This window comes from Urocampus carinirostris, chromosome 10, assembly GCF_059441175.1.
Source record: "Urocampus carinirostris isolate Australia breed hairy pipefish chromosome 10, RoL_Ucar_1.0, whole genome shotgun sequence".
In the NCBI taxonomy this organism is placed as follows: Eukaryota; Metazoa; Chordata; class Actinopteri; order Syngnathiformes; family Syngnathidae; genus Urocampus; species Urocampus carinirostris.
The window spans coordinates 21,192,601-21,211,930 of record NC_142358.1 but is presented as its reverse complement, the minus strand read 5'-3'; the positions used below and the strand labels follow the sequence as shown (position 1 = coordinate 21,211,930).

At 40.1% G+C, this 19,330-nt stretch overlaps 1 protein-coding gene across 5 annotated transcripts in view; it reads right to left on the bottom strand.

Annotated features, from left to right (window-relative positions):
- Positions 1 to 217: 217 nt before the first annotated feature.
- Positions 218 to 19,330, bottom strand: part of sphkap (SPHK1 interactor, AKAP domain containing) — a 67,915-nt gene continuing 48,802 nt past the window's right edge. For 2 of the 5 annotated variants that reach the window (XM_088345619.1, XM_088345620.1), the window contains exons 8-13: positions 15,312 to 15,413; positions 11,344 to 11,496; positions 10,424 to 10,507; positions 8,484 to 8,527; positions 1,986 to 2,173; positions 218 to 1,915 (exon numbers count right to left, since the gene is read on the bottom strand). In XM_088345619.1, coding sequence (XP_088201745.1) covers positions 1,772 to 1,915; positions 1,986 to 2,173; positions 8,484 to 8,527; positions 10,424 to 10,507; positions 11,344 to 11,496; positions 15,312 to 15,413 — 715 coding nt within the window. In that variant the 3' untranslated portion in view covers positions 218 to 1,771. The remainder of the gene's footprint in view (positions 1,916 to 1,985; positions 2,174 to 8,483; positions 8,528 to 10,423; positions 10,508 to 11,343; positions 11,497 to 15,311; positions 15,414 to 19,330) is intronic. The other 3 variants (XM_088345621.1, XM_088345623.1, XM_088345624.1) reach the window with 2 other exon arrangements.

Genomic DNA, 19,330 nt, shown 5'->3' with positions numbered 1-19,330 from the left:
AGTTTGAACGAATGAACTCGTCTCTTCAATTTCCATGATTATTTGTTTAAATAATTTATTGACCACACACATTTGCAACATAGTACTGCTGCAAATGCCTTTTTTTGTCATTGATGGCAACTGAAAATAGAATGTACGGCTACAACCAATTAGTTTGCAAAAGTCACACGGTTGAAAACAGGTAAGACTTGACATCAGATTATTACTAGGGAAATGCTTTGGGTTAACTTCGACTTTAATAAAGAAAATGAAACATTCCTTGAAAAAGCTTGCAGCTATTGTAAGTCATTCTATTTATTTTGTAACCTAATATGTTGTTGTGAAATACCTCACTCGACAAGCAGATGCCACAAGTATTACATTTGCATCACATCACAAGATTTTTTTTAATTTCATGTCAAAAAGATAAATACATTCACTTATATAATGACACTTTACATCTGAGTTGTGTGCTTCTGTTAACACGAGGGTACCACAAAGTGAAATAAATACGATTCTACGAACAAAGTCAACAATTACGAAACTTACTCGGTTTTCCTGACCGTAAATGCTAAAGAGTTTACTACTCCAAAGTGCTGCAGGTCCAAACGGTCGATATATTTGAGACAACAATCTAACATCTGTTCTCATGTAACACACATTAGATTAAGTTCAATTACAACAAGGAAGTGTTGTTCAGTGATGAAAACAATATACCGTATTTACCGAACTATAAGACGGACCTAAAAACCCCATAATGGCCGGAAATTTGAAAGTGTGCCTTAAAATTCGGTGCGCATTATGGATACAGTATACGTGTGCGTTACTACACGAGGTTTTATGGTACACTACCGTATTTGTGCAATGATTGAGCAATCGAAAAAAACTAGCTCTCCAAAAACTGCCAAAGGTAAGATGTAACGAGAACCGAATTGGCGTAGTGGCAGTGAGAGCCCCGAAACCTAACACTATTCTTACGGTGCCTGAAATTTTAGAGAATGGAGAAAACTGACATTTTGTCCTGAAAGATATAAATAAACGCTGATTCATCATCAGATGCATCAACGAGTTGTTTGCCTCATTGTTTCCTTCAAGTCTACTTTGTATTCTCCATTCTCTAACATTCGTTTCTGGCACGGTGAGTAAAATTAGTGTGATAATGAGATAAAATCAAATGCTTTTTCGTACGTCACCTGTTTCACTAATGGTCTAGTGGTTTGGTTTCGGCACACTCACTGTCGTGACCCGGGTTCAATGTTTTGCGATTTATATTTATTGCACTGATATATACAGTAAGTCTGCATGGGTGTACACTTATAATTACGGTAGTTCCGACAGTAGTTTTAATTTCATGCGCTTTATAGTCCAGTGCGCCTTATATATGAAAAAGTATGACAAAAGACTATTTTTTGGGGTGCACCTTAAATCCGGTGCGCCCTATAGTGCAGAAAACATATGTCAGCTTGGTTAAAAAAAATCTTTATCTACAATAAGCATCAATGGCAGTAAATAAATTAAAGGTAATTGATGCCCGTTGCCATTAACGGAAGTGAATGAGTTAAGCATGGACAACCCGTGTTCCTTTGGGGTTTGTGGTCAATGACAGACGGGAAACCAAACCTCCATGGGTTTTGTGTGACAGCAGTGAGGGGAGAAGTGTTTGTCTCATTGGCTGATCTCTTTGCAGTCTCAGCTTTGGGATCGGACACACTCGGTGAGAATGCAACCAATGGAGCGAGGAAGTGGGCATGCACGTTTGGATGTCGGCCAGGGGTGGGGGACTTGGTCTTCTTCACAGTGTCTCTAAAAGCCAGTCAAACAGGCTTGACTGAGACGCATCCTCGCTCAGGTGTAGTTTACAGAACCGAACCACGGCGTTAAACAGGTCACCGATCCGCCATGACTTCTGCGACATCAGGTGGACCACCTTCTGGAACTGAGATGGAGAAAAGTTTTGAAGATTTGCGAACAAACATTTTTTTCAGAAGACGAGTCTGTTCACCTACCTTGGCAACACTTTTTTCTTTGGACTTTTTAAAGTAAAGAGCTTGGAGGCCAAGCTCCGTCGCGGCGATCCACTGCAGGGCCACGGTCACCTCTGAGTCTACGCAGTCGGCCTCCAGGTCACAGTTTACCACAAGAAGGTCCCTGCTGTGGCCACCAGCAACTCCTGTGGTCCTGGCTGATATGCTCTCTAAAATGTCAGGCATAAATTAATCATTACTTGATTTGAATCCTTCAAAACAAATCAAGATTTAAAGGAATGTTGGTTTGGGTTTTAGTTTCAGTTTAATGACAACCACATTCTTACAATGAGATTTTCATTTGTCCATTTGAGCCCAACGGATGGGTTGGGAGTCGTAGGTGGCCAACTCCCCAATTCCAACCTCTAATGCTGAGCGCCAAGCAGGGAGGCGATGCGTACCAATGTTGTGAGTCTTAGGTATGACCGGCTGAGGCTAGAACTGTCATAATTGCCCTATTTGGAACACCTGTGGCAGCTTGATTGGCACCAACAGCCTGGACAAGCTGATTGGTGGCCACACCCTTCTTAAGCCCCCAACTTCAGTTCAAACTTAGTCAGATCGTTGCGAGCTGTTGTGTTTCACTCAGTGAGCGTTCCCATCCGACTTTGTCCCTGTTAAAACCTGTTTCCTGCCCGAGTCCCGTTTTTCGACGCGTTTCCGAACCTGACTAAGCCTGTTTTGCCTGCCTACAACCACTATTATGAACTTTACATCGCCTCTGATCTCCAGCCCTGGTCAAACGACGTGCCATTCCCGCCTGCCTTCTTCCGACACGGAAGTGTCACCCCCGCCTGGCTCAATCCCGCTCTCCGCCAGTCCTCGGATCAAGCAATTAAGCAAGCCTTACTCTCACTCTCTTTCAATAAAATCTGAGAAACGCATGCAATTGAGTCCTGTATATTGTATTCTTTTTGCTTTATTATTGTATTGTTCTCAGCGCAAGGATGCTGCTGGAAATGTGAATTTCCCTGCGGAGATGAATAAAGTATCTATCTATCTATCTGTGTCCGTTCTGGTCTGTGACAAGAACCAGCAACCTCCCAGTCTCGGGGTGGGCGAGCTGGTGGTCTGACACACCTCCTACCACCAGAAGGCCCTAACCAGGGTTTAAACTGGGCACAGATGTGCCCATTTATCCAGAGCCCTTTAAAAGAACATTTTGATCTTAACTAGTTGTTTGGTCATGGTAATATTTGGAGTTATTCTGCCATTGTAACTCTGGTTTTCCATTTTGTTTCCACCCCCTCGTCGTGTGTTTGTTTTGGGAGGATCTTTGTTCCGTGCATTTTCAAGTTCTAGTTTTGGTCTTTGTTTTTTAGTTTGGACATTTCCTTGTTTTGTGAACCCATGTTTTGGTCACTTAGTACCTCCTTTCGTTATTCGTTATTAAATGCAGTTCCTCTTTTTGAGCACCCATTGCCCTAGTTCCTGCTTCTCCCACTTGGGTCTATCTTTTCAAAACCTGGTTGGCGAAAAAGGTGATAAAAAAAAACAATCTTTATTTAAATAATAGGCAAAAATACATCAACTATAAGAAACAGGCATTTTTGGCTCAAAAGAAACACCCCCTAGGCGCTACTGGGACGCATTTTCAGTGATGTATCCGGGGTGCTTCGGGTCTCTCAACATTAGGGAACTGACATTACAGTCTGCCATCTTGATGCTATGGGTATCCTCATGAAAACAAAAAGCTTGTGAAAGCTTTAGCTAAAAAATTTGAAGAAAAATAGTGCGGTGACATTTCCGTTGTTTGTATTCTTCCTTGTGCTTTGTAGCACACTTTCTTAACTGCACTAAAAAATATATCACATCAAGTGGTCGAATGTTACACAGTTTCCGAATAAAAACTTTTGTTTCATTGGACAGCTCTGAAACAAATCACATAATCCCAAAATCATAATTATTATTTAGATTTAAAAAGTCCGAATGCGGATGAACCCCAATCCTACAAACTTTTAAAAATAATTCAGAATTGAATAAATCATGTTCTTATTTTCAATGTTTTAAGATGTGAAGAACGACTTGAGATGAAAACTCTACTTTTTTAGCACCTTTTTGTATATGAAAAATGTGATTACCTAACATTTCTACACACTCTCCCAAGTCATCCCCTGAGATAATGCGCAAACAAGGAATGACTTTATCAATAGCTATAGCAGGGCACAGAGCAACCCAGTGGGGAATATGACCCTAAATAAGCCTATCTACTCATCGACAAAGGATGGCAGTTTACAGCCACAGGGAGCAATAAAATAAAGTAAACCCAGAAAAAGTATGCTCAGTTTAAGTATTATTTTCATTACGTTTGGAAATTGTATGTATTAATCCTAAATTATCAAGTAATGTTTTTGTTGTTGTAATCCTTTCTTTAAAACTAGGTAAATAGGAGATTTTTAATCAAAACATCTCATAATTTAGTAGTGTTTTTAACTAGAGAAAACTAGAGAAAAATATACTTAAATGGGCACTGTATCAGGTTTGACCGCCAAATTTCACTTTTTTTGTATAGTGCAACCAAAAATAAGTGCTATAAAGCACAATTAAGATTACAAACTACGGAGACTCAAAGCGACCAAACTGCACCATTTTTCTTTCCCATTTTTTTGCCCAGCACTTCGCAGGCTTGTGGTACCTGTAGCAGCAAGTTGGCGTACAATCATGTAAGCTTCATTTCATGTAAAGAAAAAATAATAATATTTCAATGTTTTTGTATTTAAAAAAAACACTATACTGCCCGATGATTGCTGGGATGGGCTCCAGCACCCCCGCGACCCTACTGAGGATAAGCGGTGCAGCTAATGAGATGAGAGATGAGATGAGACTATTTTATATCATAATTCACATATTTTTGCTATTTTTTTAATGACGTTTTTTGACCACTAGAGAGCGCAAAATAATGCACAATTTCCTCATATAAAAGCAAAAATAGGAACCAATTGAGTCATTTTCTTCTGCAGGCAGAATGACAAAATGAGCTCAGGAAAATCAATGAATAAAAGGGTTTAATCTGACCATCTAAAATCATTAGGGCCTACTCTAATTGATTGATGTCCATGTGTCCAGGAGCAAAGTGGTCACATCTTTGTCGTTTTTTTTGGCCTGCAAATGTCCAGTATGGACTCAGAACACCCATTCCGCCAGCTTTTCTGAATAATTTAGATATCGGCCATTTAGCTAGGCCGTGAATTTGTTGTTTCTCCTCCCAAAAGGTTGCAAATTCCATCTTTTATTTCTGAAAGTTTTGAAAAAACAACTACAGTATGACACAATAGTGAGTACACCCCTCCCATTTCTGCAGAGATTTCATCATAATGTTTTATTGAACATCACTGAAGAAACATAACTCTGACACAATGAACAGTTGTCTGTGTGAAGCTTATATAGCAATCTAAATGTATTTTTCCCTCAAACAACTCAACTCGAGTAACAAAAGTGAGTGCACCCTTAATTGGAAGTTCCTGAAGTTGAATATTTTGTGTGGCCACCATGATTTTGCAGAACAACTTTAATCCTCCTGGCCATGGATTTCACCAGAGCCTCATAAAATGCCACTGGAATGCTTTTTCATTTTTCCCTGACAACATGACTGAGCTGGGGTATATTAAAGATCTTTTGCTTCTTCACCTTCACCGAAGCATCCCCCAAACATGTTCTATTGCAGGGGTGGCGAACACGTGGCTCTAGAGCCGCATGCGGCTCTTGGACGATAAGAATGCGGCTCTTTGTCTCATCATATTTTCTATATACTGTGGCTCTTTGCGTTGTTTCATGTTTAGTTTTTTTGTGTATTGAGGGTGGACACTTTCCTTGAAATCAACACAAGAACAATACTTGTTGTATTAAAAAGAGAGGATTGTGTTATAGGAAATAACATGTTTTTAATTGTGTGTCTTTGTGTGTGTGTGTCTGTCATGGCAGGTCAGTGCGTAGTGTGGCTCTTTGACTATCACAGTTAAAAAAATCGGCTCTTTGTGTCAAACCTGTTTCCCAACCATGTTCTATTGGATTTAGATTCAGAGACATACTTGGCCAGTCCATCCCCTTTACCCTTAGCTACTTTAGAAAAGCCTTAGTCATCTTGGAAGTGTATTTGGGGTCATTGTTAAGCTGGAACATTGCCCCGCGACCCAGTTTTTGGAGGGTGGGGATCATTCTCTGCTCCAGTATTTCACAGTACAAATTTGAGTTTGTGTTTCTGGTTTCTGGAGACGACCACGAGGGAAACCCCGCACTCGATGGCTCGACGTCGTTGCGGGTGACCTCCAACAACACGGAGTTGCTGTAGAGGATGCAGAACAGCTGGCACAAGACCGCCAGCATTGAAAAAACCTGGTTCATCTGGTCGGCTCAACGCACAGGGACGGGACCCCCCGACCTTCGCTGGAGCAATAATCAATCAATCAAATCAATCAATTTCTGGTAATGAAATGCAACTCCCCAATTCCAGTTGCACACCTACAGCCCCAAACCATGACAGTCTCAACACCATGCTTGACTTTAGGCGCAGCACAAACATGTTTGTACTCCTCACCTTGTTGCGCCACGCATGTTTGACACCATCTGAACCAAATAAATAATTATTCATCTCATCAGACTGGATTGTATATTTCCAGTAAGGCATGACCTTTGTTCACATACTTCTTTTCATTGTGTCAAAGTGATGTTTCTTCAGTGATGTTCTATTAAACATAATAAAACTTGAAGTGAGTGAAATGTGAGGGGTGTACTCACTTTTGTGACATACTGTATATTTTTAAAAAAGTGATTTTTACGTTTTGAGCTAAACCTAGTCTGCTTTATGTCAGTCAGTTTAAGGAACAGAGTAGTCAGAGTTGGGGGTAACGGAATACATATAACAGAGTTATGTAATTAGGAAACAAAAATTGTAATTGTATTCTGTTCCGGTTAAAGAAAAAAAGACAATCAAATTACAGGTACATTTAGTCAAACTAAGATTTACTTTGCAGATTACAATTTCATTTAAAATTATATGTATATATACATACAGTACTGACAGACAAATTCTGTCCATCATAATTCTGTCCATCATAATGTAAATCACTGACACTAGAGAAACAGAGAGAGAGAAGTAGACGAGATTTACACACAGTGTGCGCTGTCATGATGACTGATTAATTTCACCTGTGCCCGCTCGTTTGGCGCCAGCCTCTGCTGGCTTCCTGATTGGTTCCCCGTCCTACTTAAGCTTAGTCCTTTCACTTGCCTGTTGTCAGTCCGTCAGCGAACCTCTGTTCCTTCAAGGTAAGCATTTTGACTCTGACTCCCGTCGGTCCCGTTTTTTTTCACCCGTTTTCCACCGGTCCGTTCCTGATTTCCCTGTTTGTCTACCGACCACGTTTTGCTCTGGTCCCGGCTTTCGACCTGTTTTTCCAACTACGACACTACGATCTCCCACTCTGGAAAATACACTTCTGATTCTGTGAGAGGCTTGCTTCCTGCGTCCAGCGAGCACCGGACTGCGGGCACTGCCTTTCCTCTTTATCTCAATAAACTTGTGGTTAACGTTATGCATCTGGGTCCTAATTACGTTCTGGTCGTGACATGCGCAGATTGTATCGACCGGCACCTTATCCACCAATACATATTTGTCAGAATGTGCTGCAGGTAAAAGCACTACACTTGTTGTCTGTATTTTATCTCTCCTTCAATGTAGCACTCATTTTGTTAAAATTTGTGCACGCCTGCAGTGCAGGCCCTGCACTTTTGAGAGGCTGCTAAAGTGTACATATTTGGCACTAGACAACAAAGTTGCTAACAAGTGGTGTGTTCAGGAACATTTAGTAAATACAATTATCTTTTGGGAGGATTTTGCAGTTAATTGTTGATTAAAAGTCCACTATTTATCGCTGCATTGTTATGTTGTGAGAAAGATAAACTTGGCCTAATAAATCTGAATACTTTCAAGAGGTTTGGCATGTAAAAATCAACCCAACTTGGTGTGTTTAAAACAAGGCCTGGAGAGGGTTGGGCGCCACCAGGCTGTACTTGCCCAAGGCACACCACAGATAATGCCCCTACGACCCATGAGGTTAAGGGAGCCACCGAATCAACCAACCAACCAATGTAAATTAAAGCAGAACATATCTTGTCTGCCATGTGAAAGAGAAAGTTATACTTTTGCTTAACAAACTATGCTATGTGGTTAATTTTTGGGAACTTTTTTGAAGGACTACAATCAAGTACTTAACTTTGGTTTCTTCTCATGATTTTTCAAGGTTATATTGTTTATTTCAAACCAAATTGAGTAATTTTATCTATACTGTTCAATTTGTCTTTTACTAGCATATTTGGTTTCGGAGTGATCCAAAAGTAATCCAAGGTAATCCTGTTACATTATTTTAATATTGTAGTATTCGGATTAGGTCATTGATTAAAATGTAACTAGTAACTTTATCCTATTACATTTTTAATGTAACCCTTCCAACCCTGGATGTAGTCTTCCATTTCCATACTTACCAAAGGCTTTGATTCCTGTTTGGGCACAACTTGCCAACCCTGCACTGAGAACACAAAACAAAAGCAATATTAATAAAAAGCCTTTGTCAAAGTACTCTCTCTTTCAATGAAAGCTTCTTTTATGAGGTTGAAATCTGGAGACTGGCAAAGAGACCTGCATTTCTAGAGCTGAATATGGCCCCTTAGTGCTGCCTAGTGGCTCCCTGGAGCGTTTTCAAAAATGCTTGTAAACCGAAAAAGGAGATGGAGGGAAATACATACTGCCAAATAGGGTTTATTCATTCAACAAATACTTTTAAACTTTATCAAAGGTGTACAAAATTATAACATATTTTTTTGCAGCTCCAGACTTTTTTTGTGTCTGTTATGGCTCTTTCACGGCAGCACGGCGGTTGCGTGGTTAGCGTGCAGCCATAGGGCAGGGAGCTCCACGGTTGGACTCCAGCTGCCATGTCCTCCCCCTGCGGGGTTTGCATGTTCTCCCTGTGCCTGCGTTGTATCCTCCAAGCACTCCGGTTTCCTCATACGTTTCCAAAACATGCATGTCAGGTTAATTTGCCGGTCCAAATTGGTCCATCCTTCACAGTAAGTAGATGTTCTTGTCATGGTATTCGTTTTCCTCCAAATACGAGAAGTTGTGTTTCTCCCAAAAAGTTCTTTTTTGGTTTCATTGGACTATAGAACATTTTCCATGTTCTTTCCTGGCTGATCCAGGCTCTAAAAAACATCAGATGGGCCTGGTTGTGTACGACTGATTTGTGTCTTTGACGCTATAGTTTGTTACTGATATTAGCCTTTGTTACTTTGGTCCCAGCTCTCTGCAGGTGATTCACAAGGTCCCCCTGTGTGGATCTGGGATTTATAACCAGTGTTCTTGTGAAGGGTGAGATCTTGTATTGAGCCCCAGATTGAGGGAGAGTGTCAATGTTGGCTCTTTTCCTTTTGCAGACGCAGTCTTCCCAACCTGATACAGAACTTTGTTTCTTTTGTCCTCCAACTGATATTTGGTCTTGGCCTTAATGGAGTTTGGAGTGTGACTGAGTTTATGGAAAGGTGTGTTTTATACTGCTAATGAAATCCAACAGTGGAGAACCTGGGAGACTCTTAAAATAGAGGTTACAGGTCTGTTAGAGCGAGATACCCTGCTTGTTTGAAGGTGACAAAATACTTATTTTCAAACATAATTTGCAAAGGCATTCTTTAAAAATCTACAATGGTATTTTCTGGATTTCTTTCACATTCTCTCTCTCATCGTGACCGCTTCAGGTTTCTGTTATACTTTTAAGTAGGATAATTTGCACAATTGGTGGTTGACTAAATACTTTCCCCCCACTATATTTCACGTCAAAGAAGAAAATACACTAGCCCGTTAAAATACGATATTTATTCGTTCCTGAATTGAGCTTGTGTCTAGAATTTCTTGTATCCCGAATGAATTTTTCACATGACGAATAACTGAGAACAAATTAATCAGTTCCCAAAATCATCCAAGTTAAGCCTTTATAGCTATAAGACACATCTTCCTAATGACTAGAACATGTTCAAATAGTTTTTTAACATAAGAATATGGGAATAAGATAAACATGATAATATTAAGGAAATAAAATTGAAGTTTATTATGGGCATTTACCACAAAGGAAGTCATATCTGTAGTGGTGGAGAAACGAGGGAGAGAAGCTTGGGAGGAGTGAGCTAGCTACAAAGCTAGCACGATAAAAAACACAACAAAAGCTTGTGGCATCCGGTCTGTATGTTAACTGGGACATACTGATGCTGGCCTTGAGATTTCTCTAGTGGTAGCATCCAGAAATTCTCATAACTTGGTTTTCTCTTGTATGTTGAGCAATATTTTTGCTCGATAGATGTTGTAACTAGAGTAGCTCGTTGTATTCTGAGATTCCACTGTGTTATATCATTAGAGGCATCAAAATATCAGTTACCTGATTTCCGTGCTTTGAGAGGGCATATCCGAGAAAGTCTCTAGATCGGCCATGCTTGCACTTGAACCGCTGCCAGCCCCGTTCCTGGTTAAATCCGCGTGGAGACAAGAAAATTAACATTTAAGTTTACATCTCTCGCTCTTCACTCATGACAACATGGAGTTATTCAAATGATATTGCCTGTTAGCTGTTGATTCGAAATTAACTCATTCAATGCCAGCCTGCTAAAATGGATCCTCGACATCTATAGCCATCCAATGGCAGCCTATCTAAAATGAATCTTTAAAAGTATTGCCATCAATGGCAGCCTAGCTTAATTGTGTCTTTGATATCTATACCCGTCAATGGAAGCTTCGCTTAAATGGATCTCTGACACTTGTAGCTGTAAATGATTGTCAAGCTAAAATTGATATTTGACATCTATAGCCGTCAATGGCAGCCTAGCTAAAAATCAATCTTTGACACCGACATTTGTAGTTGTCAATGGCAGCCTAGCTAAAATGTATTTCAAGAATCTATAGCAGTCAATGAAAGCCTAGCTAAAATGGACCTTTGACATGTATAGCCGTCAACGACAGCCTAGCCAAAATATCTGACGTCTACAGCCGTCAATGCCAGGGAATGAGTTTATGTTGATGGACGAACCGGACTGGACACCATGCCATTATGCCACATGGTTTGAGGATGAAGTGTTGAATAAGAAATATTGATGTGTTTCACAAAGCCAAGGGGACCGCTGAGCGGGTTTTTGCTTTGAGATGCCTTACAGTCTGTTTTTCTAATGACGAAAGCTGTGCTTTGACACAATAGCAGCAGCATTAGCAAAGCGCACTGAATAACAAAGGAGTCAGCAGCAATGAGCCAATGACGGTGAGGTAAAAGCGGTGAGCAGCAGCTATGGGCAGACAGCACTTACTGACCCCTCACTCAGCTGGATAAAACTACTGGACTCTTCGGGAGCATCGTCCTCCGTGTTTACGTGGAACCAGCTGCCCAAGCTCTCCTCACTGCTAGCGCTCATTGAACGTTTGTCCCTCTTCACTACTTTGTCCGCTGATCTGTCCCTTTCGCTGCTGGGAGAACAAAATTTACCGTTATGAATTAGAGCAGTGGTAGGCAACCACCAATGTGCGGACCAGTACGACGCATTAGGTAGTTTGGTACAGGGCCACACAGAAAGAAAATTAATTTATTGGTAAATAGACCGCTTTTCTATAGTGTTTTAACCAGTCATTGTAGACCTGCTAATGCTCTTTATAATTTACTTTACACTTATACATTCCCACTCACTCACACACTAATAATGTTCTATTATTTTGTACCCTTTATTGTTTTACTGACATTGCTATGTTTCCGACTGAACTTGAAACAGAGCTATGAGTTGGTACGTTTGAATTAAAATCAGTGTTGTTCGACCAGGCGGGCACAGTTGCCTGTCAGGTGGTGCTACTGTCATACTGGAAAATAATGACTCCCAATAGAAAACTATGAAGGAGGAACTAACCCTCATGTTGTGTTAGGAATCGGCACCACTAACCTTTGTTAGCAGTTCAATATTGACCCAGGGTCTAACTCAGAAGTTTTGTATCACTCCATATAGTTAATACAACATCCCAACAAATATTATATACATCCATAAACATGTATTCCTATTTTAATTTGATTTTACAGCCCCTGAGACACAACACTATTACATTTAATAACTTTGAAACAGGTCACTGGAGACCTTAACACAAAACCAGCTCGGTAGATAGAGGGCGCCCGCTCCGAGACTGGGAGGTCGCTGGTTCAAGCCGAGTCATACCTAAGACTTACAACATTGGTACTCATTGCCTCGGGCATTACGGGTTGGGATTGGGGGGTTTGGTCACCTAATGACTAAAATGGCTGCGCCCTGTTTGGCTGCGGCTGCATCGACAGGTGTATTGACATTTCGTTCTGTGTGCATGGTTACAAAGGATGACAATAAAAGTCAATTCTATTCTATTCTATTCTTCTTCTAACATAAGGGCTAAACCAAACTTTTGCGCTTATTTGCCTGTCATCAACCTTAGTCAGTTTGAGGCTAAGATTGCATTCACTATATGGTACCAAACCAATTTGTTTCTTGTGTTTTATTTTTTTGGTCCAATATGGCTCTTTTAACATTTTGTGTTGCCAACCCCTGCGCTAAGGATTTAATGCTTCTCATTTCTTAAGTCAGGTCAATTAAATGATTAAGGCCTGTCAACTTTGTGAATACACCAGAACAAACAATGGTATCTAAGTAACCAATTGCCACCCCTACAGTATGTTAGGACCTGAGCCCGATTGATCCTTTGTACACAAGCAGCAACATAATAGGACTCTTATTTATTATTTAGCGCACATGATTAGAAATACAGGGGTGGGCAACTATTGTTTTGTGCCCTGCTACTGGTTGCCAGCTACTCGCAGGGCACAAAGGGACAGACAATTCGCTCGCTCATTCACGCCTTGGGATAATTTGGACCAGCCAATTAACCTGAAATGCTCGTTTTTGGAATGTGGGAGGAAACCGTGGTGCCCGGAGGAAACCCACGCAAGCACGCGGAGAACATGCAAACCCCACACAGGAGGTTCGATCTCATGACCTCAGAAACGTGCCGCACACGCGCTAACCACTGCGCCGCCGTGCTGCTTTCAGCATTAACTTTGACGGTGATCGAAAAGAACTTCTTGGTGGAATTGAATTGCATGGATAATCTGCACGACAGAGTGATTGAAATCTTTAAGGAAAGAAAGTAGGATAGATTTTTTGGGGTGAGTAAAATGTGTCTACATTCCTAAAAAACGTTGCACATTTGATGTGGTTATTGTTGATGATTTTTGATGTGTTGCAGCTGTAGCTGCAGTAAATGTGTAGTAGCCATAAAATAGTTAATGAGGGTTGAATTGAATCAGACGTAATGCTACTCAAGGCTTAGGTGTGAAATGCACGGAGAATGAGCTATTCAGACTTGGATTTAGAATGTGTCCTAATGCAAAGATGTGTTTATTTTTGTTTCCCAACAGTAAGGTTGTCAGTTTTTGTTTCATGCCATAAAATATTTCTGGTTTGCCCTCAATGATTGTGTCACTTAATATATAAACCATTGTTGGCATTACATTTTCAGTACAGTCCAGTGTTATTTATATCTTAGTTTTTTAACTGAATTCATTTGGAACTCTTTTTTTTTTGGTTCATTTGTTTTTTGGCATGCCTGAAGTACAGTGACAGCCTTCATTAACTCCAAACATTAAAAGGCTGTTAAAATAGCTGTATATGCCCCATTAAGTGGTTTAGAAGACATTTGGACACATTAGATCTATTTATTTATTTTTTAACTGTAGTGATTCTTTTTGTTAACTTGGTAGTTGAGGTTTTTCACTACGAATGACTTCAGAATCCAATGCTCTTCATGTCTCAAAAAATAAACAAAGAATAAAATTTGATCAAAACAGTAAATGGTAAATAAACTGCAACTATTAGTCGACGTCAACAAAAAAAAGAGTCGACAATGAATTCAGTTGTTGACTATTTTCGCCAGGAACGTTTTTTGACCAGAGAGAGGAATCTCTACATTAATATAATCTCTCCTAAGATTCACTCATGCGCAATAGCGTCTGTAACTCAAGCAGTAACATAAACATACAGAAATAAGCGGTGTCAACATCAAGTGGTGGATTGGTTAAGTGGATCCTTAAACACGATGATCGTAGGGGCACCATATTCTGTGGTGTGTCTTGGGCAAGTACAGCCGGGTGAAACACATCCCTCTTAAGGCCAAGAAATGTACGTGTACCACAACTTCTAAAGTTTGGCAGAATTTTATCCTGGAAACTGCGTATAAAAAATTCTAAGGCAGACCTTGCGTATCATGGCAGTATCCCCGTTACACACGCACATTTAAAGAGAAACAGAGTCTGACTCGCCTCGACAAGATTCAAGAAACTTTCTGGCCAATATAGTTTAGGGGACATACATTATATATTTTAAAAGCGTAAAGATGTAGGCCTGGATAGGGATGGGCGCCATCAGGCTGTACTTGTCCAAGACCGACCACAGGATATGGAGCCTCCATGACCACAAGAGGTCAAGGGATCCAACCAACCAACTGTATTTATAAAAGAGAACTAGAGTGTTATGTCAAACGGTGCCTGTCAGACAGAAGTTTAATCCTTGCAGTCCAAAGAATAAAGGTCAGTTTTCCATAACATTAAAAACATAAAACAGTTGTTAAAACTGCGTGATTTCCAACTGTTAAGAATCGTTAACTACTTTCTTTTCGGACCTTATAGTTGACCACCCGATGTACTTCACACAATGCACATACTATTTGTTCTGTTTTCAGCTATACTGCTGCTAATGACCCTATTCTTGGTTACATGGGAACAATATTTTACTTGATTTTAATTTATTTCTTATTCACCTGTCCCTAAAACAGACAGAGGTTTATCAATGGATTCATGTCTCTACTGACCGAGTAGTGCCCCTTATTAGTTTTAGATTTTTATTTAAATCTTGTACGAATCCGCAGTGTGTTCCATAAAATATGTATTTTTCATTGTAATCATTCTTCTTGATGTATTATCATCTCCCAAATTAAATAAATGTCATTTTATTTAGGGGGGAAAAAACATCCCATTATTTGACTAATCATTTCTATGAACTGTAACCAATCAGATATTATGATAGTCCTTAGTCACACTTTGGTTTCATTTGACAGTTCCCAAAAGAAACTTTTCAGGACGTATATATAAAGCAAGACTAGTTATAGAAGGAAGGTTTATTATGTTGCAAATTATTGCAAGGTTCCGTTTCACATCTAATTTTACGCAAAATCTGTTCACATTAAACACATTAAAAAGCAGAATCTTATATACTTACTGTGCTTGCTTGTGTTGTAAACGATAAAACTTAGTCAAATAAAGGTCACTTATCACCAAACTGGCTAAACTCTGCTGTTTGTTGCCGTTCATGATGGAGAGGCTGTCACAAAATTAATGAAAGAGGCGTTAATGACCTTACTGCCTAAAGGTTGATTTAACGCTTATTAGCTACAGTGACGTGAACAATTACATGCCCTCTTCCTGATTTCTGTGTTTTTTATATATCTATAACTCACAAAGGGCGATTTCAATATCACACAGAGCCAACCCAGAGAAATATAAAAAGAAGTTTTGAAATGATTCCATTTATTAAGGCACGAAAAAAAATCAAAACCTATCTGACCCTATGTGCAAAGGTTTTTGCCTCCTGAATCCATTGGCGAAATGAGCCACCTTTTGCAGCGAATTGGTAAATTGGTAATGAGTTTTTTGCTGTGGATGAATTTTGGCCCACTCTCCTTTGCGAAATTGTCTCAAATCTTCAAATCTGCCATTGTGGAGGGTTGTCTAGAAGGGCTGCACGATTAACCAAAATTTAATCGATATCGTGATGTAACGTAGAGCGATAGTGTAACAGCAAAACACTACGTTTTTTTCAAGGATTCATGATTCCAGCTCATTATTTGAGTGGAGTGTTTGGCCAACAAGAATTGTCACGTTTCTTGGTTTAACAGCCCCGGCCAATCAGAAACAGGTTTTAATGGCAAAAAACAAAGGCGAAGCAAAGGTTGCCAGATGTGTGTGCTCGACTGTGATAGGCTGGTGTTAATCCGTCAGTCGAACAGCCCTAGCCACCCAAAAAAACGCCACAGCTCGTAGTTTTAGAGGCTCGTTACATATAAAAGGAATTTGTCAATTAAATTGGACTTCAAGGGAAGTCAAATAAGCACAAAGAAATGCTGATCACCAACGGGAGCTCCCTGGATTTTATTGCTTCCGGGAATTGACTGAGAGAGCGTCGGTAGGGAAAGCTAACAGCTAGCCTAACGACTCTTTCAGTGCATCCGGAAAGTATTCACAGCGCTTCACTTTTTCCACATTTTGTTATGTTACAGCCTCATTCCAAATTGTATTAATTTAATCTCTTATCTCAAAATTCTACACAAAATACTCCATTATGACAATGTGAAAAAGTTTTTTTTTTAACTTTTTAAAAATTTATTAAAAATAGAAAACTAAGAAATCACATTTACATAAGTATTCACAGCCTTTGCCATGAAGCTCAAAATTGAGCTCAGGTGCATCTTTTTTCCACTGATCATCCTTGAGATCTTTCTACGGCTTAATTGGAGTCCACCTGCAGTAAATTCGGTTGATTGGACATGATTTGGAAAGGCACACACCTGTCTATATAAGGTCCCACAGTTGAGTGTGCATGTCAGAGCACAAAAAACAAGCATGAAGTCAAAAGAACTGTCTGTAGACCTGCGAGACAGGATTGTCTTGAGGCACAAATCTGGGGAAGGATACAGAAAAAATTCTGCCGCTTTGAAGGTCCCAATGAGCACAGTGGCCACCATTATCTGTAAATGGAAGACATTTGGAACCACCAGGACTCTTCCTAGAGCTGGCCGGCCTTCTAAACTGAGCGATCGGGGAAGAAGGGCCTTAGTAAGGGAGGTGACCAAGAACCCGATGGTTCCTCTGTGGAGAGAGGAGAGCCTTCCAGAAGGACAACCATCTCTGCAGCGATCCACCAATCAGGCCTGTATGGTAGAGTGGCCAGACGAAAGCCACTCCTTAGTAAAAGGAACATGGAAGCCCGTCTAGAATTTGCCTAAAATCACCTGAATGACTCTCAGACATGAGAAACAAAATTCTCTGGTCTGATGAGACAAAGATTGAACTCTTTGGTGTGAATGCCAGGCGCCATGTTTGGAAGAAACCAGGCACCGCTCATCACCAGGCCAATACCATCCCTACAGTGAAGCATGGTGGTGGCAGCATCATGCTGTGGGGATGTTTTTCAGCAGCAGGAACTGGCAGACTAGTCAGGATAGAAGGAAAAATGAATGCAGCAATATATAGAGATATCCTGGATGAAAACCTGCTCCAGAGCGCTCTTGACCTCAGGCTGGGGCGAAGGTTCATTTTTTAGCAGGACAACGACCCAAAGCACACAGCCAAGATCTCAAAAGATTGGCTTCAGAACCACTCCGTGAATGTCCTGGAGTGGCCCAGCCAGAGTCCAGACTTGAATCCGATCGAACATCTCTGGAGAGATCTGAAAATGGCTGTGCACAAACGTCTCCCATCCAACCTGATTTAGCTTGAGACTTGCAAGGAAGAATGGGCAAAACTGCCTAACGATAGGTGTGCTAAACTTGTGGGATCATATTCAAAAAAACTTGAGGCTGTATTTGCTGCCAAAGGTGGATCAACAAAGTATTAAGCAAAGGCTGTGAATACTTATGTAAGAGTGATTTCTTAGTTTTCTATTTTTAATAAATTCAAAAAAAGTAAAAAAAAAACTCTTTCACATTGTCATAATGGAGTATTTTGTGTAGAATTTTGGGATAAGAGATTAAATTAATACAATTTGGAATGAGGCTGTAACATAACAAAATGTGGAAAAAGTGAAGCGCTGTGAATACTTTCCGGATGCACTGTAAGCCACCACAGCGCCACCGCCAGCTCTATTACCAAAAAAACGGACAACTTGGAGCTACCACTTGTAGAAAAAACTCATTTGTGACTCTAGTATTTTAATCGTCGGGGAGACCGTGCAAAAATCGCGGGGAACCGACTCTAGCGTGTAGCTTCCCAGCATCTCTCTTAATCGTATTCTTACACTGAAAGGAATAGCCCTCCAATTTCGGATTTTGAATAATGACAACAAAGACCGTTTATTTAACTGTAATTATGTTTTTATTTCTACACCTATATTTGATATAATGTTACAGTCGTATACTCTCAGTCTCTAAGTATGTCATCTCAAGTTATGTTTACACGTCACTATGTATATGCTTTCGAAAAAAAAAAATAGCACAGAAAATGCACTTTTCTTTTAAAATCAAAAATCTCATCGAAATTGCAATTTAGGTCTGAAAAATTCAGGTTTTTTTCCAAAATCGTGCAGCTCTATTGTCTGGCATGAACTCCCCGTTTAAGTTCTTACAATAGCATCTCAATTGGATCTAAACAGGACTTTGGCTTGACCACTCCAGAGCCTTCATTTTGTTAGTTTTTTTACCCATTCAGAGGTGGACTTCCTTGTGTGTTTCGGATTGTGTCCTACTGCATGATCCAAGAGCGCTTGAGATCAGACAGGAACTAATAGAGGGACGTTCTCCTTCAGGATCTTCTGGTAAACACCAGAATTCATATTTTGTCAACCACAGCTACTTGTCCTGGTCCTGAGGCAGCAATAACGGAAATGAGCCCTGGTGGCTGCAACCAATGAATTAACAAACTAAACCATTTGTCAATTTAAAACAGTGTGGTTAAGGATCACACCTATTCGATAAACCACGTAGAACGTTGTAGTTGCATACCAGCGCAAAACCTTGGTGATAGCATCAATGACTTCTGAAACTAGAAAACTAATCGTGAAAACGAGGAAAATTCTGGTCGGATGTGAACTTCAGACACCGAAACATTCGTAAGATTGGTTGATCATAAGTATAGGTACCACTGTTTTAGGTATGTAAGTAGTAAAGGCCATTATCGCATGCAAACAGTTAAATTATGGATTACTTATAATTCAAAATGTCCAATTTAGAAAAGTTAATAAACATTTTAATAACTGTTTTTCTATGCATGAACAAACCAGTCTGAAAAATCATCAGGAGTGCCATTTTCGCACAAAGTTAACTAAATGCTTTTGAATTTTTTATGTGCAGCAAGAACTATAGCTTTACATAATAGTTATTGATTGGTGGCATTCAGGTTGGGCCCTCGCTTGAGAGAGTGGAAAGTCACAGGTTCGAGCCTTGCAGATTTTTTTGGGGCAAATCCGATGTTTTTTGTGAGATTATTTACATTTCCAACTGAATGCTACTTCTACACTCTTTTGAT